The sequence below is a fragment of the Gopherus flavomarginatus genome, chromosome 6, assembly GCF_025201925.1.
Source record: "Gopherus flavomarginatus isolate rGopFla2 chromosome 6, rGopFla2.mat.asm, whole genome shotgun sequence".
Classification (NCBI taxonomy): Eukaryota; Metazoa; Chordata; order Testudines; family Testudinidae; genus Gopherus; species Gopherus flavomarginatus.
Window position 1 is genome coordinate 24,814,918 of NC_066622.1, and position 25,242 is coordinate 24,840,159.

Sequence of the window (25,242 nt, forward strand, 5' to 3'; positions counted from 1 at the left end):
GCAATATCACAATCCCAAACTCATGCTGATTAAACATTGTGCCTCAGGATACTAGCAGACATTCATTCATTCATTCTCTCTGTCCCTCGCTCCACCCCACAACTCTTTTTTATATTCTAGCATGAAAATGGCCACGCCCTAGTCAAGACTGAAATCAGCTTCCTTCTGTAAACCCAATTTTTAATCCCCACCCCTAATTTTCCACTCAGAAAAGCAATTCTTGACATTTCACATGCCACTACTCAGCCAAAGGTAGACATTTTTCTGGAAAAGTTGGAAAAATAAGTAAGGGTTTTAAACTTTTGGTATTTAAATGTTTTCCTTGTCATTGACTTTTTTTTTTTAAATGTCCTAACTGTTTTTGGCCCCTCATGTCTCCAAAACAGCCTCGCATGCTAACATCACATTTTTGTTGTGGACCGCTGAGAAGTGTCATCTTGTATTGTTTTCTGAGGGAGAGGCTGCTGGGAGAAATCACAAAGGTATAGTACGTTATGCTGGAAGATGCTAATGACTTTTAATGAAATCTGTGGGTGCGCCACACACTTTCAGGCTCTACAGAAGGAGCAATCCTGACCCTTTATGTAGTAAAAACAGCTTTGAGCTGTGAGGCTACTGCTCAAGGCACTAGGCCTCAGGAAAAGGTCAGAGCTAATTCTCCTGACTGAGGGGTTTTCCTGGCTGCACACGCAGGGAGTAGGATTAGGGTGACCAGACAGCAAGTGTGAAAAATCAGGACAGGAGGTGGGGGGTAATAGGAGCCTATATAAGAAAATGCCCCAAATATCGGGACTGTCCCTAAAAAAATCAGGACATCTGGTCACCCTAGGTAGGATATTGCTGCAGGTTGTGCGTGCTGGAGGCAGACAAGGCTAGGAAAAGTAGTAATGAGTCTTATCCTGAGAGGAAACAGAAAGATGGAGCTCCTTTGGGCACAGAACACACTGGGAGTGGCCCAGCTGGGGATGTCTGAACACGGAAACAGCCAGCTGTTTGTTTTTATAGTGTCAGGGCAACTGACCTTCGTGTACTTTTTTGTTTTAAAATATGTAAGATTACACCAAGAACATAGCTGATTCTTATCACTCATTTCTTATCCTAACAGGAACAACCTTGCCAGGCCCCATTTTTGGTTAACCGCTTAGGCCAAAGGTCTACAACAACGTCAGCACTTGTTGCAGGGTGCACAGAACACACAGAATGACAAAAGGAAAGCAGAAGGAGCCAAGTAGCTGGGAGCCAGATCACTTCACACTTCCCCATTTGTCTTTTGTGGATAATGTTGACCCAGTGCTTCCTCATTCCTCCGTCCCCTAACCATTCCTGTTAGCCCCTGGCCAATTCAGCTCTAACCCTCACCAGCTTCACTGAGAGAAGAGCTGGGAGCCCAAGAGTTGTAGCAAGAGAGGGTTTCCTCCCTCACACTAGTCGGCCAGCAGGCCTGTTCTGAAGACCACTACCCCAGAATGCAGTGCAGGGGAGATGGTTCGCTGGCTGTCTGCAGTGCAGAATGTACCACATACACACTATAATTGAGACCTCTGTTCCCTTCTAGGGCAGCTGCCGTGGTCATGGCAATTGTATGAGTGTACTCAGAGCGGGCTGAACAGTCTAAAAAGCACCTCCAGCCTTAGCCTTTTTGGGTGGGGTATGAAGCAATATTTTGCTCCCTTGTCCCCAGACTCTTGCTCGCAGTAACCAACTTCTGACCACAGTTATCTCCCTGCTATGCACAGGCCAAGCCTAAGGATTTTGGGAGAGGTTAGAGAGGTGATTCTTTGAGATACATAGCAAACTAAACTCCCTTTTTTTCATGTATGTATGTGTGTGGCAGGGAGCAGCAAGGTTGATCTTGTACAGCTCTGTGACTAGGATTTTTCAGGAGTGGTTAGTGATTTGAGTGCTCATCTGATTTTCAGAAAATGCTGAGTACCCAGCCTCTGAAAATCAGGCCCCTCTAAGATATTTCAAGTTTTACACCAGAAATAAAGTCACTTTTGGAAATCATTACCTTTTGCCTTACAGGACTGCACAGTTTAAACATCAACAAAAAAATACACTCCAACTACATAAGTTAAAAAATGCTTTTGCTTCCATTAATAAAAAGGCAGAGTTACTTCAAGAACAGAATTTTCAGACAATGATGGTTTCTTTCTTCCTATAAAAAATACTTTTGTTAATTAATATCACACTAGCAGGTAGCCTCTGCAGGAGGAGCATTGCTGCATATCTATTAGAAATCATTGTTGTAAATTAATTTATAGTGAAAGTTAATTTACAGAGAATGTTTCCACTTCAACAGTATGTTGCACTGGGCATGGTGGGAAAAATCTGGATTCCCAGCTAACATTTCATCTCTTTCCTTCCTTCAGACCTAGTCAGGATCACTCAACCACAAATGCTGCATTTTAAGCTAGTTCCATCTGTACCTATTTAAAAAGATTTGAATCACCCACACAGACATTTTAGCTTAACATATTTTCCTCTCTTGAGACATTTGTAATTTGTTCATGAGAAGCTGAGCATTGTCTTCTTTCTTGAGCTAATTTTAGTTTGTTATTTATGTTTACAGTACTTACATTTTTGTTCATACAAGTCTTTCCAGTAGTTGACTTCGACTGCAAGTATTTTTGCTGGTTTCTTTGGCTGTTTTTGCCTGTAAATGTCATTCTCTTGCCAAGATCATAGTGCATCCATCAGATAAGTACTAAGACATTTGCAGCCCTCATTCTGCAACTTGGCTGCCTGCCTCTCTTTCCTCCTTCTGCTTTAAAATCAGGCAGATGGCATCCAGTCACATGAAGAGAACTGTTCACACCTGTTATATCAACTCCCACCCTTCCAGAAGCCACTGACCAGTTTGCTTCCTCTCTATTATCAGCAATGCACACAAGACAGCAGAATGGATTATAGGGCTTCAAAATGTTTTGGGCTGGGGTTTGTTGTTTTTGGAAGAAGATGAAGAGGTGATTTGATCATGGTATATCACCACCTTCACAGGGAGAAAATGCCATGTACTAAAGAGTTCTTTAACCCAATGGAGAAAGGCAGACCAAGAAACGATGCCTAGAAGATAAATGCAAATTGGCAACAAGACACAAAGGTTTAACAGTGAGGGTGATTAACCATTGGAACAAACTATCCAGGAAGTGGTGGAATCTCCATCTCCTGATGTTTTCACATAAAGACTGGATGCCTTTCTGGAAGATATGTATAAGCCAAATACAAGTTATTGGGGTAAGTATAGTGTAACTAGGTAAAATCCTGTGGCCTGTCTGTGTTATACAGGAGGTCAGACTAAATGGTCTAATGATCCCTTCTGCCCTTAAAAATCTATTAATCAAAATTTCTCTGCTGTATATAATTCCAGTTGAACACAGCAGGAGTTAGTAATACACTGCATATCAGAGCACCAGAGAGAGCCTTTGGGAGATGGAAAGGAGTGCAGTTGTTAAACCTGTAGCCCAATCCTTCTCCCAAACTAAGCAGTTCTTCTCCCTTCATGTTTACTCTTCAAAATCTCACTCTCATACCACTAATTCCAGTTAGTGATTGGGCCTGATTCCTTAGTGGGTCTGCCAGTGGTCATTTCCTAATGATCCTCAAGAGGCGCTCAGTGCTTAATAACTTTGGCAAAATGCTGACCCTGTGCAACAATCCTCTAAACAAGTTAATCTTGTCTCCAGGCTTGCGCTGTAGGCTGAGGAATCTGAGCGCACAGAAAAAACATGTTTAATTCTCCCTGCAGTTTACTCCAACCGTGCATCTTTCTTTCTCGAAGTGTAATCCTTGATTCTGTTTTTAATTAGGTGCAGGTGAAATATTTCTGTTACTCTACTGTCATAATTATGATAATCAAGAATGAGATGGAGAGAGAAAAATACACTAATGGAATGCCATTTGGTCTTGCACAGAACCTCTCATAGTCAGAGGCTCCCATCCACTATTTCTTCTAATTTATCATTCTTATCACCACCTTCAATGCCCTACAGAAATTTGCCTCTCTCTACTTGTTCTCCCTAAGGCTGCACAGAATGCTGCCCCCCTCCACTGCACTCTGCTAGTGCTCCCAGCCTTGTCCACCCATCTGCCAGCTTCTAAAACAACCACCTCCATGCCCTCTCTCATGCAGTCCCCTTTGCATGATGTGATGCTGTGAGCTCATCAACAAGGCCCCTATCTTGCCCACGCAAAAGTCCCTCTTAAAGATCCATTTCTTCCAGGCTGCCCACAAGCTGAGTTTACAAATTTGTCTATTGTTATTCCTGTTCCCTTTCCCTTGACTTCGGTCTACTTTTCTGTCCTCAACTTGTGAACCCCCTGGGGCAGATTTCCTTCTTCAGAGTTTGGAAAACACATAGTGCACAGTGGATACTACTTCAAATAAATTAGTTATATTGGCAGTATTTAGTACACAGGAAAAGGGATGCTGGGGCTCAAAAGTGAAAGACAAGGACCTTCACACTGTGAAAGTTGGCTCTAAACTACTGGAGATCCCCTGAGGCAAAAGTTCAATTTATCAGTAGTTCCCTGTCACAATATTAAAAAAAAGGAAAAAGAAGGAAGCCAGCAGTTCCTGTTAAGTGGTCAGTGGCTGTTACAGTTAACTTCATTTAAATTACAGTCTGAGCAATACACAGCACGCACTCTTCACCAGTGCTCTTTGTCCAAGGACTTCAAAGATGTTCTGCATCTCTTTATTTTTGCTTTTCTTTTTCAATGCAACTCTGAGCATAAAAATCTGCTCCTTCAATGTGAGGTCTTTCGGAGAAGCAAAAAGGGCCAGACCTGAAGTCTTAGATGTTATTGTAAAGGTACGTTCATTTGGATTAAACAAACATTGAATTCTCTTTGGACTTCTCAGCTAAATCATCCTGCAGGTTATTTTATCTTTACACACAAAAATTTCAAGTTAATGAATGATTGAGCTTTAGAAACTGTTTTGTACTGCTAATGGTAAAAATTAATCTGTAGCCCAAAGTCACATGTTCAGCAAGTTTTATTTGTAGGGTAATGTAACAATAGAAACTGCAGATGCAATTTCCTTCATAAAGTTAGAGTTAGGACATGCTGGGAGTCTTTGATGCACAAGAAAAATATCTTGCCCTTTGAATCTATAGAGCTTTATTATAGTTTGAAGTGTTATCTGCCTTATTTATTTAATCATTACTCTGAAAGGCTCTCGTCTCACTAAGAAATGATCATCACAAGACATTCTCCTTAGCAGGACAGTATAGAGTCATAGCTTCTAAAGCCGGAAGGGACCATTATGATCATTTAGTCTGCCTGCCCATATAAGCACAGGCCATAGAACTTCCCCAAAATAATCCCGAGTGTGTAGCTTCTAGAAAGACATCCAATCTTGCTTTAAAAATTGCCAATGATAGAGAATCCACCATGACCCTTGGTAAATTGTTCCTATGTTTAATTACTCATGGTTAAAATATGTGTGCCTTATTTCCAGTCTGAATTCATCTAGCTTCAATTTCCAGCCATTGGATTGTGTTACACCTTTCTCTGCTAGATTGAAAAGCCCATCATTAAATGTTTGTTCCCCAGGTAGAGATTTATAGATGGTAATCAAGTCATTCCTTAAACTCAAAGAGCTCAGTCTATTTATCTTACCAAAGAGAAGGTTATCACTATAAGGCACGTTTTTCTAATCCTTTAATCATATAACTGTGTTGTTTAAACTGCTTCATAAGTGGGTACTATTAGAGCAGTGATTTAAAATTCAAAAGCGCGACTTCTTTAATGTATTGCAAGAAAAACATCATCACATTTTCAATGTGTTTCATGAATGAGGCCACTTAATGTTTTTAGAAGAGTATGGGTTCATTTGAAATGAAGCCATAAATACTGAAACCTTCAGATCCATGAAAATTATGGATTGTAACTTCAAAGCCTTGTTTAAAGATGTCATAATGATTGAATGTGTCATTCCAGCAGTGTGAAAGCATACACTTATTCCTAGCACTTAAAGGTGTAATTAGAATATATTAGCGCTTTGATAAATAGAATTAGTCAATTATTGCCTACAATTATTAATATGTCAAAGTATATCCTGGGACCAACATGGCTACCATAGAAGTCAGTCCAATAAACGATATTACCTCACCTACTTTGTCTCGCTAATGTGTCCTGGGTGATTAGTTCTCCTGTTCTAAAGCAAAGTGCTCTTACTCCCCTGTTCTCAGATACTATATTGGATTCATTTTACCTGCTAAACAGTTACAGTAAGGATTGTTTAGAATTATGACTAGAGGCTTTACTCGTGCAGGTATTCCTTACTCATAAAGGTAGTCCCACTGGAGTCAGTAGCGTAGCTGGGGCAGGGGAGCGGGGGGAGCAGCCATTTCCCCACCGAGTACATGTGGCACCTTTTTAATTTTAGTCATATGGGAGCCTGGGTTCCAACACATCAGTGGAAAAAAAAAAAGGCGCCATTCCGCAATGGTCTATCCAAACTCTCCCCTCCCCCGCCCCCTGCCACCTGAGTGACCCTTTAAATAACTTTACCAATGCCTCCCTCTTTGCATAGGTTGTAACATGAAGCAGCAGCTGATTGGTCAGAAGGCCCCCAAGTTATCATTTGATTGGCTGATACCGCACCGCTCTAGAATGGAACAGACTGCAGCATGTGCTGGAGAGGGGGAAAGGGGTTAATGGCACAGTATGAGATCCTTGGGGAATGCGTGCAGGGGACGGGATTGGGACATCCCCACCCTGCGGCTGCTTGAGGGTGTTCTGTTGGATGCATTAGCCTTCGGGGGGGGCAGCTGGGTGTCCCCTCCCGAGATAGTACAGCCCAGCTCAGGGGTCCCCAGCTCAGCATGCGCTGCGCTGGGTCTGGCCCGTTGACTCCAAGTCCACGCTGCCCCCGCTGCAGAGAGCGCTGCTGGGCTTCCCCAACTGGGAGCCCCTACTGCTGGGATCCAGGGTCCCCTCAGCATTACCCCTCCCCACGTTCTCCCCTTTCCCCCGGAGACCCCCGGCGTGCGGGGTCCCAGCACCCCAGGAGCTCCGGCCGCCCCCTTCCTTCCACATGTGGCCCAGCCAGGCCTGATGTTTCGTTCCTTGCCGCTGCATGGGTCTGAACTGGGTGCCACCCGCTGCAGCGCTTTTACTGACGGGACAGCGTTCCAGGTCTTCAGCAGCACTTCTACAGCGGGACCTTCACTTGCTGCAGGTGTCTTCAGCGGCACTGAAGCTTCATTGCCGAAATGCCGCCAAAGCCCTGCAGAGCGAGTGAAGATCCCGCCGCCAAGATGCCACCAAAGACCCGGAGTGCTGCCCCATTAGTTAAAGCGCCGCAGCAGGTGGTGCCTTTTTTTTCCCCGCTTCCCCTCTTCCCTCCACCGTGACCTGGCTATGCCACTGATTGGAGTTACTTATATGAGTAAAGGTTTACAGGATTGGGCCTTTCATTTGTGTTTTTATATCCTAAATTTCAACTAAGCTAGAGAAGATTCTGCTTCCACAGAAAAATATTAGATCGGTATTTCCTCATTTGTCCCTTTCACGTGATCACAAAACTAAACCAGAAGGGAGTTGCACTAAATTTACTTTCTTTGTAGCAGTGCTTAGTCTCTATTGAAATTGGATCATTTCCAATTATCCTGCCAAAGCAAAACTTTATACCTCATTCAAGTTTCCTATTTAGGGCAACAATTGCCCTTTCATAAATAAAAAATATTAATATAGAATAGCCACTGAATATCTGGGCTGGATCCTGGCCTCTGGTATTCTGCAGCACAAAGCAGTATTTAATGCTGCTTTAAGTGGACAGCTGGGGGTTTTCCAGTGTAGGGGAATCTCTATCAGAGTTTGTTCTGTGTTACCCTTTTCCAGCTGTAGGGGGCATGCTGGCATGGAGAGCAGATGTAGTCACATATTCCAGTGATCCTGTCAGTGTAATGGCTTCTTAAGAACCATTACAAGCTAGCATAGGTTAGAGCTGCCTTGTGCCTGTTCTAATTGATTGGGGTCCTTATGTGTCAGCCACTGTGTAAAAAGTAAAGAACTATTTAAATGAGCTGTTCCAGTCCCTTGAGTGCACAGTTGTACCTGGTTGTTCACAGATATTTGTGACTTGGTTCTTAGGTTCACCTTTTGTCCTACAATATTTACATTTAAATCTTTGTGATAGTCACTGTGACACTCTGTACCTCGTGGGAACAATCTACACTCTCATGTTCACCCTTATAAAATGATTGTGCAGTATCCAATGCAAAGTTTATCATGCCAGGTGTCTTCAGAAGGCTCATGATGTACTGAACATTGTTCTTATAGTAATGTTATAGGTTGTAATTTCATGTATATAGTTATGAAGCTGAAAATGTGTCCTCATGGCTTAAAGCAAGCCCAGGCAAAAACTCTCCAAGAGCAGAGAAGCAGTTCACACCTCATCAGGGCATGTATGGGAGAAACCCAGCCCAGCCTCACAGGACCAAAGGACACTGGGCTACTCAGCAACAAAGGATCTGTTGGACTCTTGAATGAGTCACCCTCCCTTCCTTCCTTTGGTCAGTTTGGAACTGCGATGAGGTAATGCTCACCTGACTCTAAAGTAGGGAGACAAAGCCAAGAGGGAAAAAAGAACATGATAAAAGGGAGAGACATTTGCCAGGCTCTTCCTCTTCCACTTCCACTTCACTTCCATCTACAGACATCACCACCAAGCGACTGAAGTGCTGATCAAAGGGGCGAGCCTGGCTGAAGGGAAACCAGCCAGCCTGTGGTGAGACATATCTAAGTTTGTAAGAGCATTGAGAGTGTTGTCGTCAGCTTAGAATGCATTTTGCTTTTATTTCATTTGACCAAATCTGACTTGTTATGCTTTAACTTATAATCACTTAAAATCTATCTTTGTAGTTAACACGTTTGTTTATTCTACCTGAAGCAGTATTTTTGGTTTAAAGCATGCCAGAGACTCCCCTTAGGATAACAAGCCTGGTGCATATCAATTTCTTTGTTAAATTGATGAACTCATATAAGCTTGCAGCATCCAGCGGGTATAACTGGACACTGCAAGATGGAGATTCCTGTGGTTGTGTCCGGGACCAGAGATATTGCCTAGTGACATTCGGTTGCACATACCAAGAAGCAGCTTACATGCCAGAGGCTGTGCGTGAATGGCCCAGGAGTGGAAGTTCTCACAGCAGAGAAGGGTGAGGCTGGCTCCCAGAGTCAAGGATTGGAGTGACCTAGCAGGTCACCAGTGCAAATAACACCAGGAGAAAGTCACAGTCACATGTAAGGAAAGAACAAATTCTAGAGATTCCGAGTAGTTAGAAAACCTCAGTGTTACATTCATGTCTCCTGCTGTAACTGTATCTCCCCGATACACTGATTTAAGTTCATCATTGTATTATAGTAGCATGCATAATGTCCTATGTCCAAACATAGTTAGTTACAGCACCTGTCCCACAAAGCTGAAATTCTATGAGTCTAATACTACAAACACACATGTGAGTAAATTTTCTCACACAAATAGTCCCAATTACTCAGGGAAGCAATGCGACTGTCACTGAAGTCAATGGAAAGACTCCTATTGGTTTCAGTGGAAATTGGGTCAGGCATCAAGTGAGTAAAGTTACTTGCATACATAAGTATCAGAGGGGTAGCCATGTTAGTCTGGATCTGTAAAAACACCAAAGAATCCTGTGGCACCTTATAGACTAACAGACGTTTTGGAGCATGAGCTTTCGTGGGTGAATACCCACTTCCTCAGATGCATGTAGTGGAAATTTCCAGGGGCAGGTATATATATGCTAGCTAGCAAGCAAGCTAGAGATAACGAGGTCAGTTCAATCAGGGAGGATGAGGCCCTGTTCTAGCAGTTGAGGTGTGAAAACCAAGAGAGGAGAAACTGGTTCTGTAGTTGGCAAGCCATTCACAGTCTTTGTTCAATCCTGAGCTGATGGTGTCAAATTTGCAGATGAACTGAAGCTCAGCAGTTTCTCTTTGAAGTCTGGTCCTGAAGTTTTTTGCTGAAGGATGGCCACCTTAAGTTCTGCTATAGTGTGGTCAGGGAGGTTGAAGTGCTCTCCTACAAGTTTTTGTGTATTGCCATTCCTAATGTCTGATTTGTGTCCATTTATCCTTTTCCGTAGAGACTGTCCAGTTTGGCCGATGTACATAGCAGAGGGGCATTGCTGGCATATGATGGCGTATATTACATTGGTGGATGTGCAGGTGAATGAACCAGTGATGGTGTGGCTGATCTGGTTAGGTCCTGTGATGGTGTCGCTGGTGTAGATATGTGGGCAGAGTTGGCATCGAGGTTTGTAGCATGGATTGATTCCTGAGCTAGAGTTATTATGGTGCGGTGTGCAGTTACTGGTGAGAATATGTTTCAGGTTGGCAGGTTGTCTGTGGGCAAGGACTGGCCTGCCACCCAAGGCCTGTGAAAGTGTGGGATCATTGTCCAGGATGGGTTGTAGATCCTTGATGATGCGTTGGAGGGGTTTTAGCTGGGGGCTGTATGTGATGGTCAGTGGAGTCCTGTTGGTTTCTTTCTTGGGTTTGTCTTGCAGTAGGAGGCTTCTGGGTACACGTCTGGCTCTGTTGATCTGTTTCCTTATTTCCTCGTGCAGGTATTGTAGTTTTGAGAATGCTTGGTGGAGATTTTGTAGGTGTTGGTCTCTGTCTGAGGGGTTAGAGCAGATGCGGTTGTACCTCAGTGCTTGGCTATAGACAATGGATCGTGTGATGTGTCCGGGATGGAAGCTGGAGGCATGAAGGTAGGCATAGCGGTCGGTAGGTTTTCGATATAGGGTGGTGTTTATGTGACCATCACTTATTTGCACCGTGGTGTCAAGAAAGTGGACCTCCCGTGTAGATTAGTCCAGGCTGAGGTTGATGGTGGGGTGGAAGCTGTTGAAATCGTGGTGGAATTTTTCCAGAGTCTCCTTCCCATGGGTCCAGATGATGAAGATGTCATCAATGTAGCGTAGGTAGAGAAGGGGCGTGAGTGGACGAGAGCTGAGGAAGCGTTGTTCCAGGTCGGCCATAAAGATATTGGCATATTGTGGGGCCATGCAGGTGCCCATAGCAGTGCCACTGATCTGGAGATATATATTGTCATCAAATTTGAAATAGTTGTGTGTAAGTATAAAGGCACAGAGCTCAGCAGCCAGTTGTGCCGTGGCATCATCAGGGATAGTGTTCCTGATAGCTTGTATTCCATCTGTGTGTGGGATGTTTGTGTAGAGAGCCTCTACATCCATGGTGGCTAGGATGATGTTTTCTGGGAGGTGACCAATGCATTGTAGTTTCCTCAGGAAATCAGTGGTGTCACGGAGATAGCTGGGAGTGCTAGTGGCATAGGGTCTGAGTAGAGAGTCCATATGTCCAGACAGTCCTTCAGTTAGAGTGCCAATGCCCGAGATGATGGGACGTCCAGGATTTCCGGGTTTGTGGATCTTGGGTAGTAGATAGAATAACCCTGGTCGGGGCTCTAGGGGTATGTTGATTTCTTCTGGTGTTAGTGTAGGGAGTGTCCTGAGTAGATGCTGTAGTTTCTTAATGTATTCCTCAGTGGGATCTGAGGGAAGTGGCCTGTAGAATTTGGTATTGGAGAGTTGTCTGGCGGCCTCCTTTTGGTAGTCAGACCTGTTCATGATGACAACGGCACCTCCTTTATCAGCCTCTTTGATGATAATGTCAGGGTGGTTTCTGAGGCTGTGGATGGCATTGCGTTCTGCACGACTTAGGTTGTGAGGCAAGCGATGTTGTTGTTCCACGATTTCTGCCTGTGCACGCCGGCGGAAGCATTCAATGTATAGGTCCAGACTGTCATTTCGACCCTCAGGAGGAGTCCATGTGGAGTTCTTCTTCTTGTGCTGTTGGTGGGAGGGCACCTGTGTATCAGTGCACTGTTCAGTGTTGTCCTGGAAGTATTCTTTGAGTCGGAGACGGCGAAAGTAGACTTCCAGATCGCCACAGAACTGTATCATGTTGGTGGGGGTGGCAGGGCAGAAAGAGAGTCCCCGAGATAGGACAGACTTTTCTTCTGGGCTGAGTGTGTAGTTGGATAGATTGATGATATTGCTGGGTGGGTTGGGGGTACCACGGTTGTGGCCCCATGTGGCAGGTAGGAGTTTAGACAGCTTACAGTCCTTTTTCCTTTGTAGAGAGGTGAAGTGAGTAATGTAGATCTCCTGTCTTATTTTAGTGAAGTCCGTTTGTATAGAAGTTTGGTTATTAATGAGAGTCTCCAGGTTGGAGAGCTCTTTTTTGATGTTTTCCTGTTTGCTGTATAGGATGCTGATCAGGTGGTTCCTCAGTTTTTTTGATAGAGTATGGCATAATCTCTCACTGTGGTCTGTGTAGTATGTAGATAGCAGTGGATTTTTTACCTTTAGTCCATTTGGTATGATGTCCATCCGTTTGCATTTGGCACACTATAGCAGACCTTAAGGTGGCCATCCTTCAGCAAAAAAACTTCAGGACCAGACTTCAAAGAGAAACTGCTGAGCTTCAGTTCATCTGCAAATTTGACACCATCAGCTCAGGATTGAACAAAGACTGTGAATGGCTTGCCAACTACAGAACCAGTTTCTCCTCTCTTGGTTTTCACACCTCAACTGCTAGAACAGGGCCTCATCCTCCCTGATTGAACTGACCTCGTTATCTCTAGCTTGCTTGCTAGCATATATATACCTGCCCCTGGAAATTTCCACTACATGCATCTGAGGAAATGGGTATTCACCCACGAAAGCTCATGCTCCAAAACGTCTGTTAGTCTATAAGGTGCCACAGAATTCTTTGCTGCTTTTGCATACATAAGTGCTTGCAGAATTGGGCCCAAAGACGAGACAAGCTACAAAGGATGGGGAAGAAAGATAAAACCTAACAGAGGTTGATGTGCAGAACCACCAGCTAGGGAAGATGAGCAATGCTCTCTAGGGTTGCCGATACTCCAGGATTGTCATGGAGTCTTCAAGAATTACAGATTAATCTTTAATTAAAGATTATGTCCTCTGATGAAACCTCCAGGGAGACAGCCAACCAAAACTGGCAACCCTAGCTCTTGCCAGCAGCAGTTTGTCCATTTCCTCAGGGATTTTTTTTTTTGCGGGGAGGGGGTTCATAATCAAAGGATTTTTAACACAAACAAGCCACTCAGAGCAGTGGGTTCCAAACTACTAGCCACCTTGACAGCTTCCCAGCCAGCTGGGAGGAAAGGACACATCCTTCATCCATGATAGCTGCCACCACAGCTACTTCCCATCTACCTTCTAAACCTACTCCCAATTATCCATGTGACAGGCAGGGCTCTGGGTTACCCCCATGCATGAGGGCTTGTGGAGGGGTAATTGTCCTTGTCACAATAATCAGTTTTTCTCTTTGTTCTTTTTTTAAATTTTCTAACCCTTGAAAATATACTGGGCACAAACAGGTTTTAAAGCCTTTGCTCTTTTCTGCTGTAGGTTATTTCTCGCTGTGACATCATGCTACTGATGGAAATAAAGGACAACAGCAACAAGATATGCCCTCTTTTAATAGAAAATCTCAATGGGTAAGGCAAACTACAAATGTGCATTCACTAACACAAGTACATGCGGAAAGGCAGAAGAGCTGGTAGAAAAACATAGGAATTACCATAGTGGACCATGGTCCATCTAGTCTGGTCTCCTGTCTCCAACAGAGGACAGCATGAGATGCTACAAATTAAGGTTCAAAAAACCCTGCAGTGGGCAGATAGAGGGTAATCTGGCCCTCACAGGTCTAAACCTAATTCCTAATAGTTAGAGATGGGTTCATATTGTAACATTGCAGTCTATATGATTTTATAAAAATTTGATAAAGAGTGAATATAATGTAACTGGAATATGCTTCATGCAAAAGGTCTCTTGTAAGGTATCATTACAAAGCTTATTGTCTACTGAGTGTGGTCATCCTATTTGTATAAAGATATCATTCTTGTATCTGAAACTAGAAATATGATATATAATGCAGAGGGCCTATTGTAATTATGCAAAGTTTGGGCCATTAATGGTGGTTTGGAATCTTAAGGGCTCCCATCAACCAGGACAATTGACTGGATGGCTCTGTTTGCAGGCAAGCCTTCCTGTGAGTCAGGCTGGGAGGAATGAAGGCTTGGGGTCTTACAGTCACATGTGATCATGTCACCTGAACTGGAATCCATCTTTAAACTGGTGCTTTTCCAGTTGATGGGGGGTGGAAACCCAGAGGAAAAAAGGATCCCCGCCTTATGCAAAAGATATATAAATGGGTGGAACAGAACAGAGATTAGCCATCATGAAGAATCTACCACCTGAGCTGGAACAAGAGCTGTACCAGGGGAAAGAATTGTGCCCAAGCCTGGAAGGTGTCCAGTCTGAGGAAAAAACTTACTGAAGCATCCCTGAGGGTGAGATTATCTGTATTCAGTTTGATTAGACATAGATTTGCGCATTGTATTTTATTTTGCTTGGTGACTTACTTTGTTCTGTCTGTTACTACTTGGAATCACTTAAATCCTACTTTCTGTATTTAATAAAATCACTTTTTACTTATTAATTAACTCAGTATGTATTAATACCTGGGGGAGCAAACAACTGTGCATCTCTCTCTATCAGTGTTATAGAGGGCAAACAATTTATGAGTTTACCCTGTATAAGCTTTATACAGGGTAAAAAGGATTTATTTGTGTTTAGACCCCCCTGGGAGTTGGGCATCTGAGTGTTAAAGACAGGAACACTTCTGTTAGCTGCTTTCAGGTAAACCTGCAGCTTTGGGACAAGTAATTCAGACCCTGGCAGATGGGAGTGTCTGGCTCAGCAAGACAGGGTACTGGGGTCCCGAGCTGGCAGGGAAGGCAGGGGTAGCAGTAGTCTTGGCACATTGGGTGGCAGCTCCCAAAGGAGTTTATGTGATCCAACCCATCACACATATGCTTTTTGTTAGCATAGACTATTATAACTATAGATTATCTGGTATCCATATAAAAATTCAAGCTTTCTTTGACTTTTGCTAAGATCTGGCCCCCAAGAACACCCTGTGATAATGAGTTCCACAGTCTAATTACGGAACATATGACAAAGTATTTCCTTTTATCTGTTTTGAATTTTTCCATATTTTCAATTTAATTGAATGTCCCCATTTTCTTGCATTGTGAGACAGGGAGAACAGACACTCCTGATCTACCCTCTCTAAAGCATGCATTATTTTATATATTTCTGTTATGGACCTTCTTTTTTGTCTCCTTCCTAAGGTAAACAATACCGATCGTTTCAATCTATCTTCACATGGCAGCTTTACAAAGTCCCTAATCTTTTTCATCACCCTTGTCCAAACTCCTCTAGTTCTGCAATACTCTTTTTGAAATCAGCTGACTGGTATGGCACACAATATTCTGAAATGGGGAGGAAAGGACAGATACAAAAGTCTACGTGATTTGCTAAGCACCAGAGCACTCCCTTGAAGGATCAGGTCCTTACACTGAAAGATCTCAAATTGAACTTCATGCATAAAAGATACAGTAGAAGAGAACTAGGTTCTTTGTCTGGCTTACTGAAGAAGACAAGCAGCAAAGTCTTTACAGGCTAATTTTGAAAAAATCTGTTTAATTAGGATAGGGTTCAGTAGATCTAAAACTAATGCATCATGGGAAATAAAATGAAGACAGACAGACTTGGCTGACAGCATACAAAGAAGGGGGAATTCACTTTTAGCTAGAAATAAAAATTGTCTTTTTTGGATAAAAATAATACTGAGATGAAAACTATATCCCTGTAAGTTTCTGCTCTAGAAAATATAATGCATTTATGGATGGATGGAAGTGAGGCATAGGAAAAGAATAGAAAGTACAGTACAGAGCATAAAGCCTGAGGTTAAAAAACGCAGCATGAGAGGTGTAGAAAAAAAATGTGAATAATTATACAAGAGGACATCAAAGATAGTTTTAGGTGACTTATTTCTGTAACCCAACACAAGAAGTCAGTGTTTCAGACCCTCTTACATGTGTTTACTAATATAAAGATTAAATAGAATTCCAAACCCTTATAGAGACAAATCTACTTAAAATATTCTCTTTCTAGTCAGTACCAAGAAGAATATGACTACGTGATCAGTAAAAGGTTAGGAAGAAAGTCCTATAAGGAACAATATGCTTTTATCTATAGGTAAGTGAATGCCATACGTTATGTTTCTGTCTCCGTTTGCAAGCTATTCTCATATAGTAAAAAGATTACAAACTAGTGCAAAATGCAGCTGCCTGCTGGCTTAGCAGTGTCAGTGCCAGAAAGCCTATCACACTAGTTTTCACACAACTATACTAAATTCACATTCACTTCCAATTACAAGTCAAGATGTTGACTTTGATACAGAAAGCCCTATACGAGCAGGGTTCTGGCTGTGTGAAGCCCTGGCCCTACTAAAATCAATGGCAAAACTCCCATAAACTTCAGTGGGGCTAGGATTTCCTCCCACATCTCTCCCTATGTCCTGTCATGGTAGCAATGATCCATACCTGCCAAGATCTTTAGGCAAGGAGAATAGAAGATTTTTAATGTGCATAAATTGAGTTGGGCCTTGCCTAGCTTGTATACTAGTTACAGCCATCAGTGTAGCTGTACAAGTTCAACCTCAATGTAGACAAGCAAAGGTGCTATTCTGGCCAACATTCAGTCTCTGGAAGCAAAGGAGGTGGGATAGTAACTCTGAGCTAGAAATCACGGTTGATGTTGAAATGTATGGTTATTCTACTGACACACTGAATAGAAATTTTATTAAGTCTTCTCAGCTGAAATGTAATGCAGCCTTTGCTACTAGCCAAGAAATTACTAAGTGAAGTGATATGACCAAACTACTAATGAATGTGATATCCAATATTCTATTGATGGGTTAAATTACTTTGCAGATCAAATGTGGTGTCAGTGAAGCAAACCTATCAGTATCCAGATATTCAGCCTGGAGATGTAGATGCTTTTTCTAGAGAACCCTTTGTTGTCTGGTTCAAGTCTCCAAAAACTGGTGAGAAGCTGCCAAGATCATCTTGTCCTCTCTCAAAGTTTTTATAAAATGAGAAAACAATGAATGAAGCCGTGTTTCAATGCATGTAGGGTATCTGGGGATTTGGGTAGCTTGCTGTAGGAGTCTGAGATAGCTAGGCTTATCCTCATATGAAGCTTGGATATTGATATTTAGAACTTGCTTTAATTGTAAGATTGTCGACAAGTTTGCAGACTTGTAAGGAAACTTCACTACACTACACTGACCCGTGTCATCCCTTCCACTGGGCGACATGAAGTAGGTAAAACGGCCCAATCTGAAGGCCCTATTATCTCTTAGTAGGATAGAGTTCACATTGCAGGGCATAATTCCATAAGATATGGAGCACCCTCCTGTCTCATGGACATCATCAGAGGCTTAACATATATGAAGATCAGGCTATAATTCCTCTACCCAGAGGCAGAGAAGAAAAACGTCATCAATGATTGACTTCCTCAAAAATACAAACCAGACCTAGGTCTCCCACATATTTAGGTTTCTGTTGATATGATATTAATGTGATTTGTGTTGCTGATGCAACCATCAAAGTTAGTGTTGTTACTGGTTGTCCAGTAACATTTTCTTATAGGTCCAGTAACACAAAGTACATTGACATCATATTCTAATGAGCAAAATAGTTAGAAGTGGGGAACGAAGTGCAATTGTTCTATTAAAATTTGGCTAAAACCAGAAATAAGTATTGGAGAAGAATATTGCAACCTTAACGCTGTATCTTTTTCCAACTGAAAGAAAACATATTAAAAATGGGTTTTCCATTATGTAAAACCCTAAAACATGCAATGTGTGTCAGGTTAGTGATCATGGTCATTTTGAATGAAATCTAGCAGCTGGACTCTTAAGGTTCAGTTATACAAGGTGCCGAGCACTGGTCCTGATCCAGTAGAACACTTAAGCAAACACTTAATTTTATCTATGCGAGCGACTTCATTGGAGTCAGTGGGATTATTCTGTGTGCCTAAGAGTTCTGTTGGATCAATGCTCAGCACCTTGCAGGAACCAGACTTAACAGCTCACCTGCTAGAATTCCGATCATTGTGATCATGGATGCTGCGCATAGCGCGCATTTAAGAGATTTTTTCCATAATGGAAAAACATTTCTGTACCCTTTTGTTTCAGTTGAAAGGTTGGATAAATTCATTTGATAGACATCAGGTGCTAATGTGCTTAAGAGAAGATGCTTAATGATCCAGGTTATCATTCGTCCTCAGACTAACTACATTCCTCAGTATAAAAAGTTGTATGAATGAAGTATTTTTATTAAAGAACACACATTTTCATTTCAAACTACTTTTTCTTATCTTGATGATTATTTTTATAAAGGTTAAAAGTCATTTAACCATTTTTCCTGGGAATTTGCTTTGTTTAAAAGTTGTTAAAGAATTTGTGATAATCCCTCAACACACCACACCTGAAACAGCTGTGCGGGAAATTGATGAGCTCTACGATGTGTATTTAGACGTCAAACAGCGCTGGAAATCTAAGGTGAGTCACTGTTAAGCTCACATATTTATACTGCTAAACATAGATTTGAGAAAGAAAGGATTTAGTGACATTGAATCATTCTGGTGCCAACATTATGAAGCTCGTGATTTCAAAACTGTTGATGCAGTTAAGAAACTCCGATACATTTTCACGTAGTTCTGCACTTTCTGATCAGTAAACTGGACGTCTCTGTAGAGAGCATGCTTCTTAAAAGTGTTTCCTCCCTCACCCTTGTGTTTTGCTCCTGAGAATGCACAACTGCAATCTGGTTCAAAGTCAGTCTAACCAGGCCAGCCATATCACAGGTATGTAAACAGATGGAGTTTAAAAAGTGACACTTACTTGAAAATGGTGTTGCCATACCAGGAGTTTATTGACCAATATCTTACTTCGGAGACACAGAATATCTTCCAGGAAAAGCAAACATATCAATCTCTGCTCTCTGTCTGTTCTTCTATCTCACCCACCACCCTGGTACTGACATAGTAGAGAGTGATTTCCTAGCCTAGTTAGAGGTCCTGATTCTGATCTCTTTTTAAACTGGTGTAAATCAGGAATTACTTCATTGAAGTCCATAGATCTGTATACCACTGTAAAACCAAAGAATGTGAGATCAGAATCAGGTTCACTATACTCGACACAGAAGTTTAGCTCATTGCCCAATCTACTGTAGTATCCTGTCCCCAACAATGAGTAACATATGACGTTTCAGAGAAAGAAACAAATGCATAATGTACCTAAATCAATAGTCTAATGCTATACACTGGGGTGGAAAATTCCACCCTGATCCCTGGAGATGAGTTGGAGTCCTCATTAGTTGACCTTATCTAGCCACAAATGTTATTAATGGGCATAAAAAAAATCGGATCCTATTTTTAATATTCGTCCTCATTACCTGATTACCCCCTGTGGCAGTGAATACTACAGCGTGAATAAAGTATGCTGTGGGATGGTGGTATTTGCTCTAAATTCACTGCCCTTTCATTGATGGCGCCCTTGTTCTGCTATTATGAGACAGGGTAAAGAGAGAAAACAGAGCACTTTCCATTCTATCCTTCATCATTCAGATGATCAACTATGCCTCCTTTAATACTTTCCTTACCAACAGTAGCTTTGGCAATATCTCATACCTTTAGCCATTGTTGTTGTATCTCTCTTTGATCTCCACTATGTTCTCTTTAAGAGATGGACAGAGTACTCCAGCATCCCAAGCATCCCATCTGTTTGCTTTTTACTGCACATTGTGCAAACATCTTTAATGAGCTCTCTGCACCAGCTCTCATGTCTCTCCCTGCCCTGCACCCTGTCCATTCACCCGCCCAAGAATCCAGCAAATTTAGAGCCCATCAAAAGTGTATGAGACGTCTGGACTGAGTCTCCTTCCATCCCCCATAAGATGCATTACTGTATCTTACATTGTAACTATGTCTAACAGTCAAGTGGAACCCAGTTGCTGAAAGCGTCCTCCTAAGTTGTACACAAGTTCTGTATCTGCACTGATACACATGCACAGGCAAACACATATGTGCTTATCTTACATTTGTAAAGCTACACACATGCATAAACATTTGCAGGACACAGGCCACTTTTCTTTATTGCTGTCTGAAATGTCCATTTTTGGGACACAGTTTAAGTGGCATCTCAAGAACTGAGCTCATCATGTGTACAATGCACAAGATGTGGGTTCTTAAATATTATTTAGGGTCAATTGAACAACGTATAGCAATGCCAGCAATTCCCCTCTGCCATGTACATTGGCCAAACCGTCAGTCTCTACGCAAGAGAATAAACGGACACAAATCTGACATCAGGAATCATAACACTCAAAAACCAGTGGGAGAACACTTCAACCTCTCTGGTCACTCAGTAACAGACCTGAAGGTGGCAATTTTGCAACAGAAAGTCTTCAAAAACAGACCCCATTGAGAAACTGCTGAGCTTGAATTGATTTGCAAATTAGATACCAGGAACTATGGCTTGAACAAAGACTGGGAATGGCTGAGTCATTACACTACTTGAATCTATTTCCTTCTGATAAAAGACGGTTACTCACCTTTGTAACTGTTGTTCTTCGAGATGTGTTGCTCACATCCATTCCAGTTAGGTGTGCGCGCCGCGCGTGCACGTTCGTCGGAAACTTTTTTACCCTAGCAACTCCAGTGGGCCGGCAGGTCGCTTCTTAGAGTGGCGCCGCCATGGCACCTGATATATACCCCTGCCGGCCCACCCGCTCCTCAGTTCCTTCTTGCCGGCTACTCCGACAGTGGGGAAGGAGGGCAGGTGTGGAATGGATGTGAGCAACACATCTCGAAGAACAACAGTTACAAAGGTGAGTAACCGTCTTTTCTTCTTCGAGTGATTGCTCACATCCATTCCAGCTAGGTGAATCCCAAGCCATACCTAAGCGGTGGGGTCGGAGTGAGAAGTAGCGGCATGGAGCACTGCAGATCCGAAGGCCGCGTCCTCTCTGGACTGCTGGACCAGGGCGTAGTGGGAAGCAAAGATGTGGACCGATGACCAGTTCGCTGCCCGACAGATTTCCTGGATGGGCACACGGGCGAGGAAAGCCAGCGACGACGCCTGCGCCCTGGTAGAGTGCGCAGTCACACGGCCCGTAGGAACGTGAGCCAAGTCATAGCAGGTCCTGATACAGGACGTTACCCAAGAGGATAACCTCTGCGAGGAAATGGGAAGCCCCTTAATGCGGTCTGCTACTGCCACGAAAAGCTGGGGGGATTTGCGGAACGGTTTGGTCCTCTCCACATAAAACGCGAGAGCCCGACGGACATCAAGCGAGTGGAGTTGTTGCTCCCTGCGTGAAGAATGAGGTTTCGGGAAAAAAACTGGGAGGAAGATCTCCTGGTTGACGTGGAAGGCTGAGACCACCTTGGGGAGAAAGGCAGGGTGCGGTCTCAGCTGCACCTTATCTTTATGGAAGACTGTATACGGGGGATCTACCGTGAGAGCCCGGAGTTCCGACACCCGTCTAGCTGAGGTAATAGCTACTAACGGCCCGCCTCTACTAACTACAACTATCAACCGTAGAACAAGGAGAGCTAGGGACGTGGAGGACAGCTATGCCGCGCTCCACAGTTCCAACAACCGACACGGCAGTAAGAAGGAACTGAGGAGCGGGTGGGCTGGCAGGGGTATATATCAGGTGCCATGGCGGCGCCACTCTAGGGGGCGACCTGCCGGCCCACTGGAGTTGCTAGGGTAAAAAAGTTTCCGACGAACGTGCATGCGCGGCGCGCACACCTAACTGGAATGGATGTGAGCAATCACTCGAAGAAGAACTATCCTTACACCTCTTGTCAACCATCTGTAATTGACCATCTTGATCATCAGTATAAAAGTTTTTTCCTGCTGATAACAGGTCATCTTAATTAATTAGCCTCTATGGCTATGGCATCTTCTCTGTACATGTATATATACTCTTCTTATATGTTCCATTCTGTGCATCCAATGAAGTGGACTGTAGCCCATGAAAGTTTATGCTCAAATAAATTTGTTAGTCTCTAAGGTGCCACAAGTACTTATGTTCTTATAACATAGTTTGGCTCCAACACCAAATCTAAAGAAAATAAGTATTCTGAAAACCTTTCCCAGCTTGCTGTGCTGCTTTCATTTCCAGTCTTCTGCTCACCTCATTACTTACTAGTGTTCTGGTGTCAGAGATGGAATATCTGCAAACAAAACTCCCAGAATAAAAATTACAGCTGCCATTCAGCAAGGAAAGTATATGTATATTTCAATCTCTGTATATCTTTGTACAGTGAAATATGGGCTCTGCAAATAGGATGGTGGATTTTTCTTTTAAACTATATGCCAACATTGAAAAAAAATCCCATTCTCCCCTCTCTCTCTCTCTCACACACACACATACACACACACTTCCCAAGTAATAACAAGCAGGTATTTAAAGATTATTTATATCTAATTAAATGTCAGGCCAAATCACACCTACAGACCTCAACCTCCTACCTTGCAAATATTGGTTTGGAACAGAGTTTGCAATTTCAGTCTTTCCATAATGGACCAGACCTGAGCAAGGAGTTTGGAATTTGAATCTAGTGTCATCCGACACTACTATAATAAATAAATAAATAATAAAAATAGTAAATCAATGTTAAGATTACTACTAAGCCAAATACATCCTTTATGCAATCTGTGGACATCACTGGAGTTATAGCTGGGATGGCTATAGCTGGTCTGATTACTTCAGTGGAAGCAGGATCAGACCCTCTATATTAATCGTATCTATTTCAGTGATACTCAGTCTGAGGCTTGTGAGCTGCAAGTGGCTCTTTAATGTGCCTCCTGTTGTTCTCTGCAGCACATGATATTAAAACAGTGTGATTTAAATTATTAACCAATCAAGATGTTTTTACTATGTTATTAACCAATTGTAGCTGATAAAAATAATAATACTTGGTCAGTCATTCTGCTGTGAGAATAATTATATATTTCCCATCATACTGTTTAAATATGAATAGTACTATAGTAAATGAAACACTGAATTCACACAGCTGGGTAATGTTGATCGCTAGTTTAGCTCCCAAACCACTGAGGTCTGAGTATCGCTGATCTATATATTCTAAGCATCCATCCCTGTTTTTACCCCCATTTTTTAAATGATGTCTTTGAGGATTTATTGCTGTTACGTTAACTTCTCTCTTACAATCTTGCCTTTCAGAACTTCATCTTCATGGGGGACTTCAATGCTGACTGTGGTTATGTTCCAAAGAAGCACTGGAAGAACATTAGGCTGAGAACTCACTCTGAGTTTGTGTGGCTAATTGGCGACAAAAATGACACAACAGTTAGGAACAGCACAAACTGTGCATATGACAGGTAACAATTCACTTGAGAAACATTCAGTGGGGATCCCCAAGGTAGAAAGCACTGTGCCTGGTAAGGCATTTGCAGGATACTAGGTCACGTGAGATGGAAGGAGTACCACAGAGACATTGCGAATGGCCAGCATTGCACTAAAGCAGCCCTGGTGTTGGTTACTCCATTATCAGGTCATTATTTTGCTAAATCACTCACCACACAACATAGTTGTTTTTTTTTTAAATCTTCAAAATCAGACACGCCTAGGAGCATTAGGCACCTCTGAATGACTCTTGGCTTCTTTTAGAATTGTGATCCACGGTGAAAAGCTCATCAGCGCTGTTGTCCCAAACTCAGCTGATATCATTGATTTTCAAAAGGCCTTTGGAATGACTGAAGAGCAGGTATGGCTTCCATTTTGGTTTTTCATTACGGGACCATATGCAGTGCTTAAACAATGAGTTTGCCAGATAAAGAATATTCTGATTTTGGATGATGTGTGTTGAATGAATTGCCTTCTAATCCACAGACGCAATGTGCTACATATCTGTAAGCCAATCTAGCAGCTGGCTCCAAGAGAGGACTCTCAGCTTCCGTAGCTGTATGGTTAAGTGTACCTGCTGAAAGCACAGTGGGTTAGCATATCACAGTAGAGTGGGAAAGGTCTTTTTGGAATGATGAGGTACTCTGTCTTGAAGAGAAACAGTAATGTTTCAATGTTCAGCAAACAATAAAAATATTGAATAATGGCCCTATTTATAAAACCAGTCTTAGCTTCATTTCCATGTATAAAGCTTTTACTTTCACAGGAATCACGTCACCTACCACTGAAATGCAGCCACCTATAGAATAGAATATGGCAGATAGCTAACAATGCATAGCAGCACTCCATAACAACACAGGAACAGGACAAGAAGGAAAGAATATTTGTATCCAACTAAAGCTGTGTTTTGTGCTACATACTGTGAATACATACATATATATTTTTAACTTCACAGGCTCTGGAAGTTAGTGATCACTTTCCAGTAGTGTTTGAGCTTAAAACTACCCAGAGTTTCCTCAACGGACCAAGATCACTTGCTGCAAAGAAAAGAAAAACAAGAACTCTCCACCATTTGTCGTCCTAGGCACCTTGGATTCTCTTGCTATCATCCTTTGTGTGTACATTAAAATAGTAAAAAAACACACCCCAAACATTCCCTTTAAAACAATAGATAATGTTTAAAACTTAGCCTAGTTGTACTCTCTCCTTTAGTAGAAAAAACAATACTTTGTTTAATTGTGAAATATTATCTAGGAAGATGAATTAAGTCTGTAGATTATTATAAAGTAACTAAAAATAAATCAGCTAAAATTAACATTGCTGAATTCTTGTCATGCTGAATACAAGTGTAGTGAGATATTTTAACGTGAAATGCTTTCACACTTTCTTCTTCTAGGCCTGTTGGACTGAGAAGTCTGTTTATTCATAATTGTTCTAGAATTCTGGCATTCCTGTTTTGTGTCATACAGGTAAAAACTTTTAGTGTCAAGGGTTCAGAACAGCACTGCAAAACAGAACACTTGCAGTATGCTCTTATTCTGCTCTTTGGGACAGATCAATTAACTTCAACTGAGCTATGGCAGCTTACACCAGTTAAGGATCTGCCCCATTAACCCACCATGTTTCAGAATACAGTAACTCCTCACTTAAAGTCGTCCCGGTTAACTTTGCTTCGTTGCTGATCAATTAGAGAACATGCTTGTTTAAAGTTGCTCAGTGCTCCCTTATTACATCGTCTGGCAGCCGCCTGCTTTGTCTAATGTTTGCAGGAAGAGCAGCCCATTGCAGCTAGCTGGTGGGGGCTTGGAACCAGGGTGGACCAGCAGCCCCCCATATCAGCTCCCTGCTCCCCTAAGTTC

General features: G+C 42.4%; 2 protein-coding genes across 4 annotated transcripts in view; one reads left to right on the plus strand and one right to left on the minus strand.

The window, feature by feature from the left end:
• Positions 1-25,242, minus strand: part of LOC127053554 (protein ATP6V1FNB) — a 354,802-nt gene that overhangs the window by 314,279 nt on the left and 15,281 nt on the right. The window lies entirely within an intron of this gene.
• DNASE1L3 (deoxyribonuclease 1 like 3) lies at positions 4,634-24,698 on the plus strand. Of its 3 annotated transcripts, none has more exons than XM_050958481.1 (8): positions 4,634-4,814; positions 13,437-13,525; positions 16,050-16,133; positions 16,871-16,983; positions 18,392-18,504; positions 23,201-23,358; positions 23,648-23,744; positions 24,339-24,698. In XM_050958481.1, the coding sequence occupies exons 1-8, from the start codon at positions 4,683-4,685 to the stop codon at positions 24,465-24,467; spliced, it is 915 nt and encodes a 304-aa protein (XP_050814438.1). In that variant the 5' UTR covers positions 4,634-4,682; the 3' UTR covers positions 24,468-24,698. The 3 variants fall into 3 exon arrangements, with proteins under 3 accessions (XP_050814438.1, XP_050814440.1, XP_050814439.1); XM_050958483.1 differs by lacking the exon at positions 4,634-4,814 and adding an exon at positions 8,573-8,740; XM_050958482.1 differs by lacking the exon at positions 4,634-4,814 and adding an exon at positions 9,101-9,170.

Coding starts and splice junctions, on each gene's coding strand:
- DNASE1L3 (XM_050958481.1), top strand. CDS start 4,683: ATGTTCTGCATCTCTTTATTTTTGCTTTTCTTTTTCAATGCAACTCTG. Junction 16,134..16,870: donor CAATATGCTTTTATCTATAG/GTAAGTGAATGC, acceptor ATTACTTTGCAG/ATCAAATGTGGTGTCAGTGA. Junction 23,359..23,647: donor ACAAACTGTGCATATGACAG/GTAACAATTCAC, acceptor GGCTTCTTTTAG/AATTGTGATCCACGGTGAAA.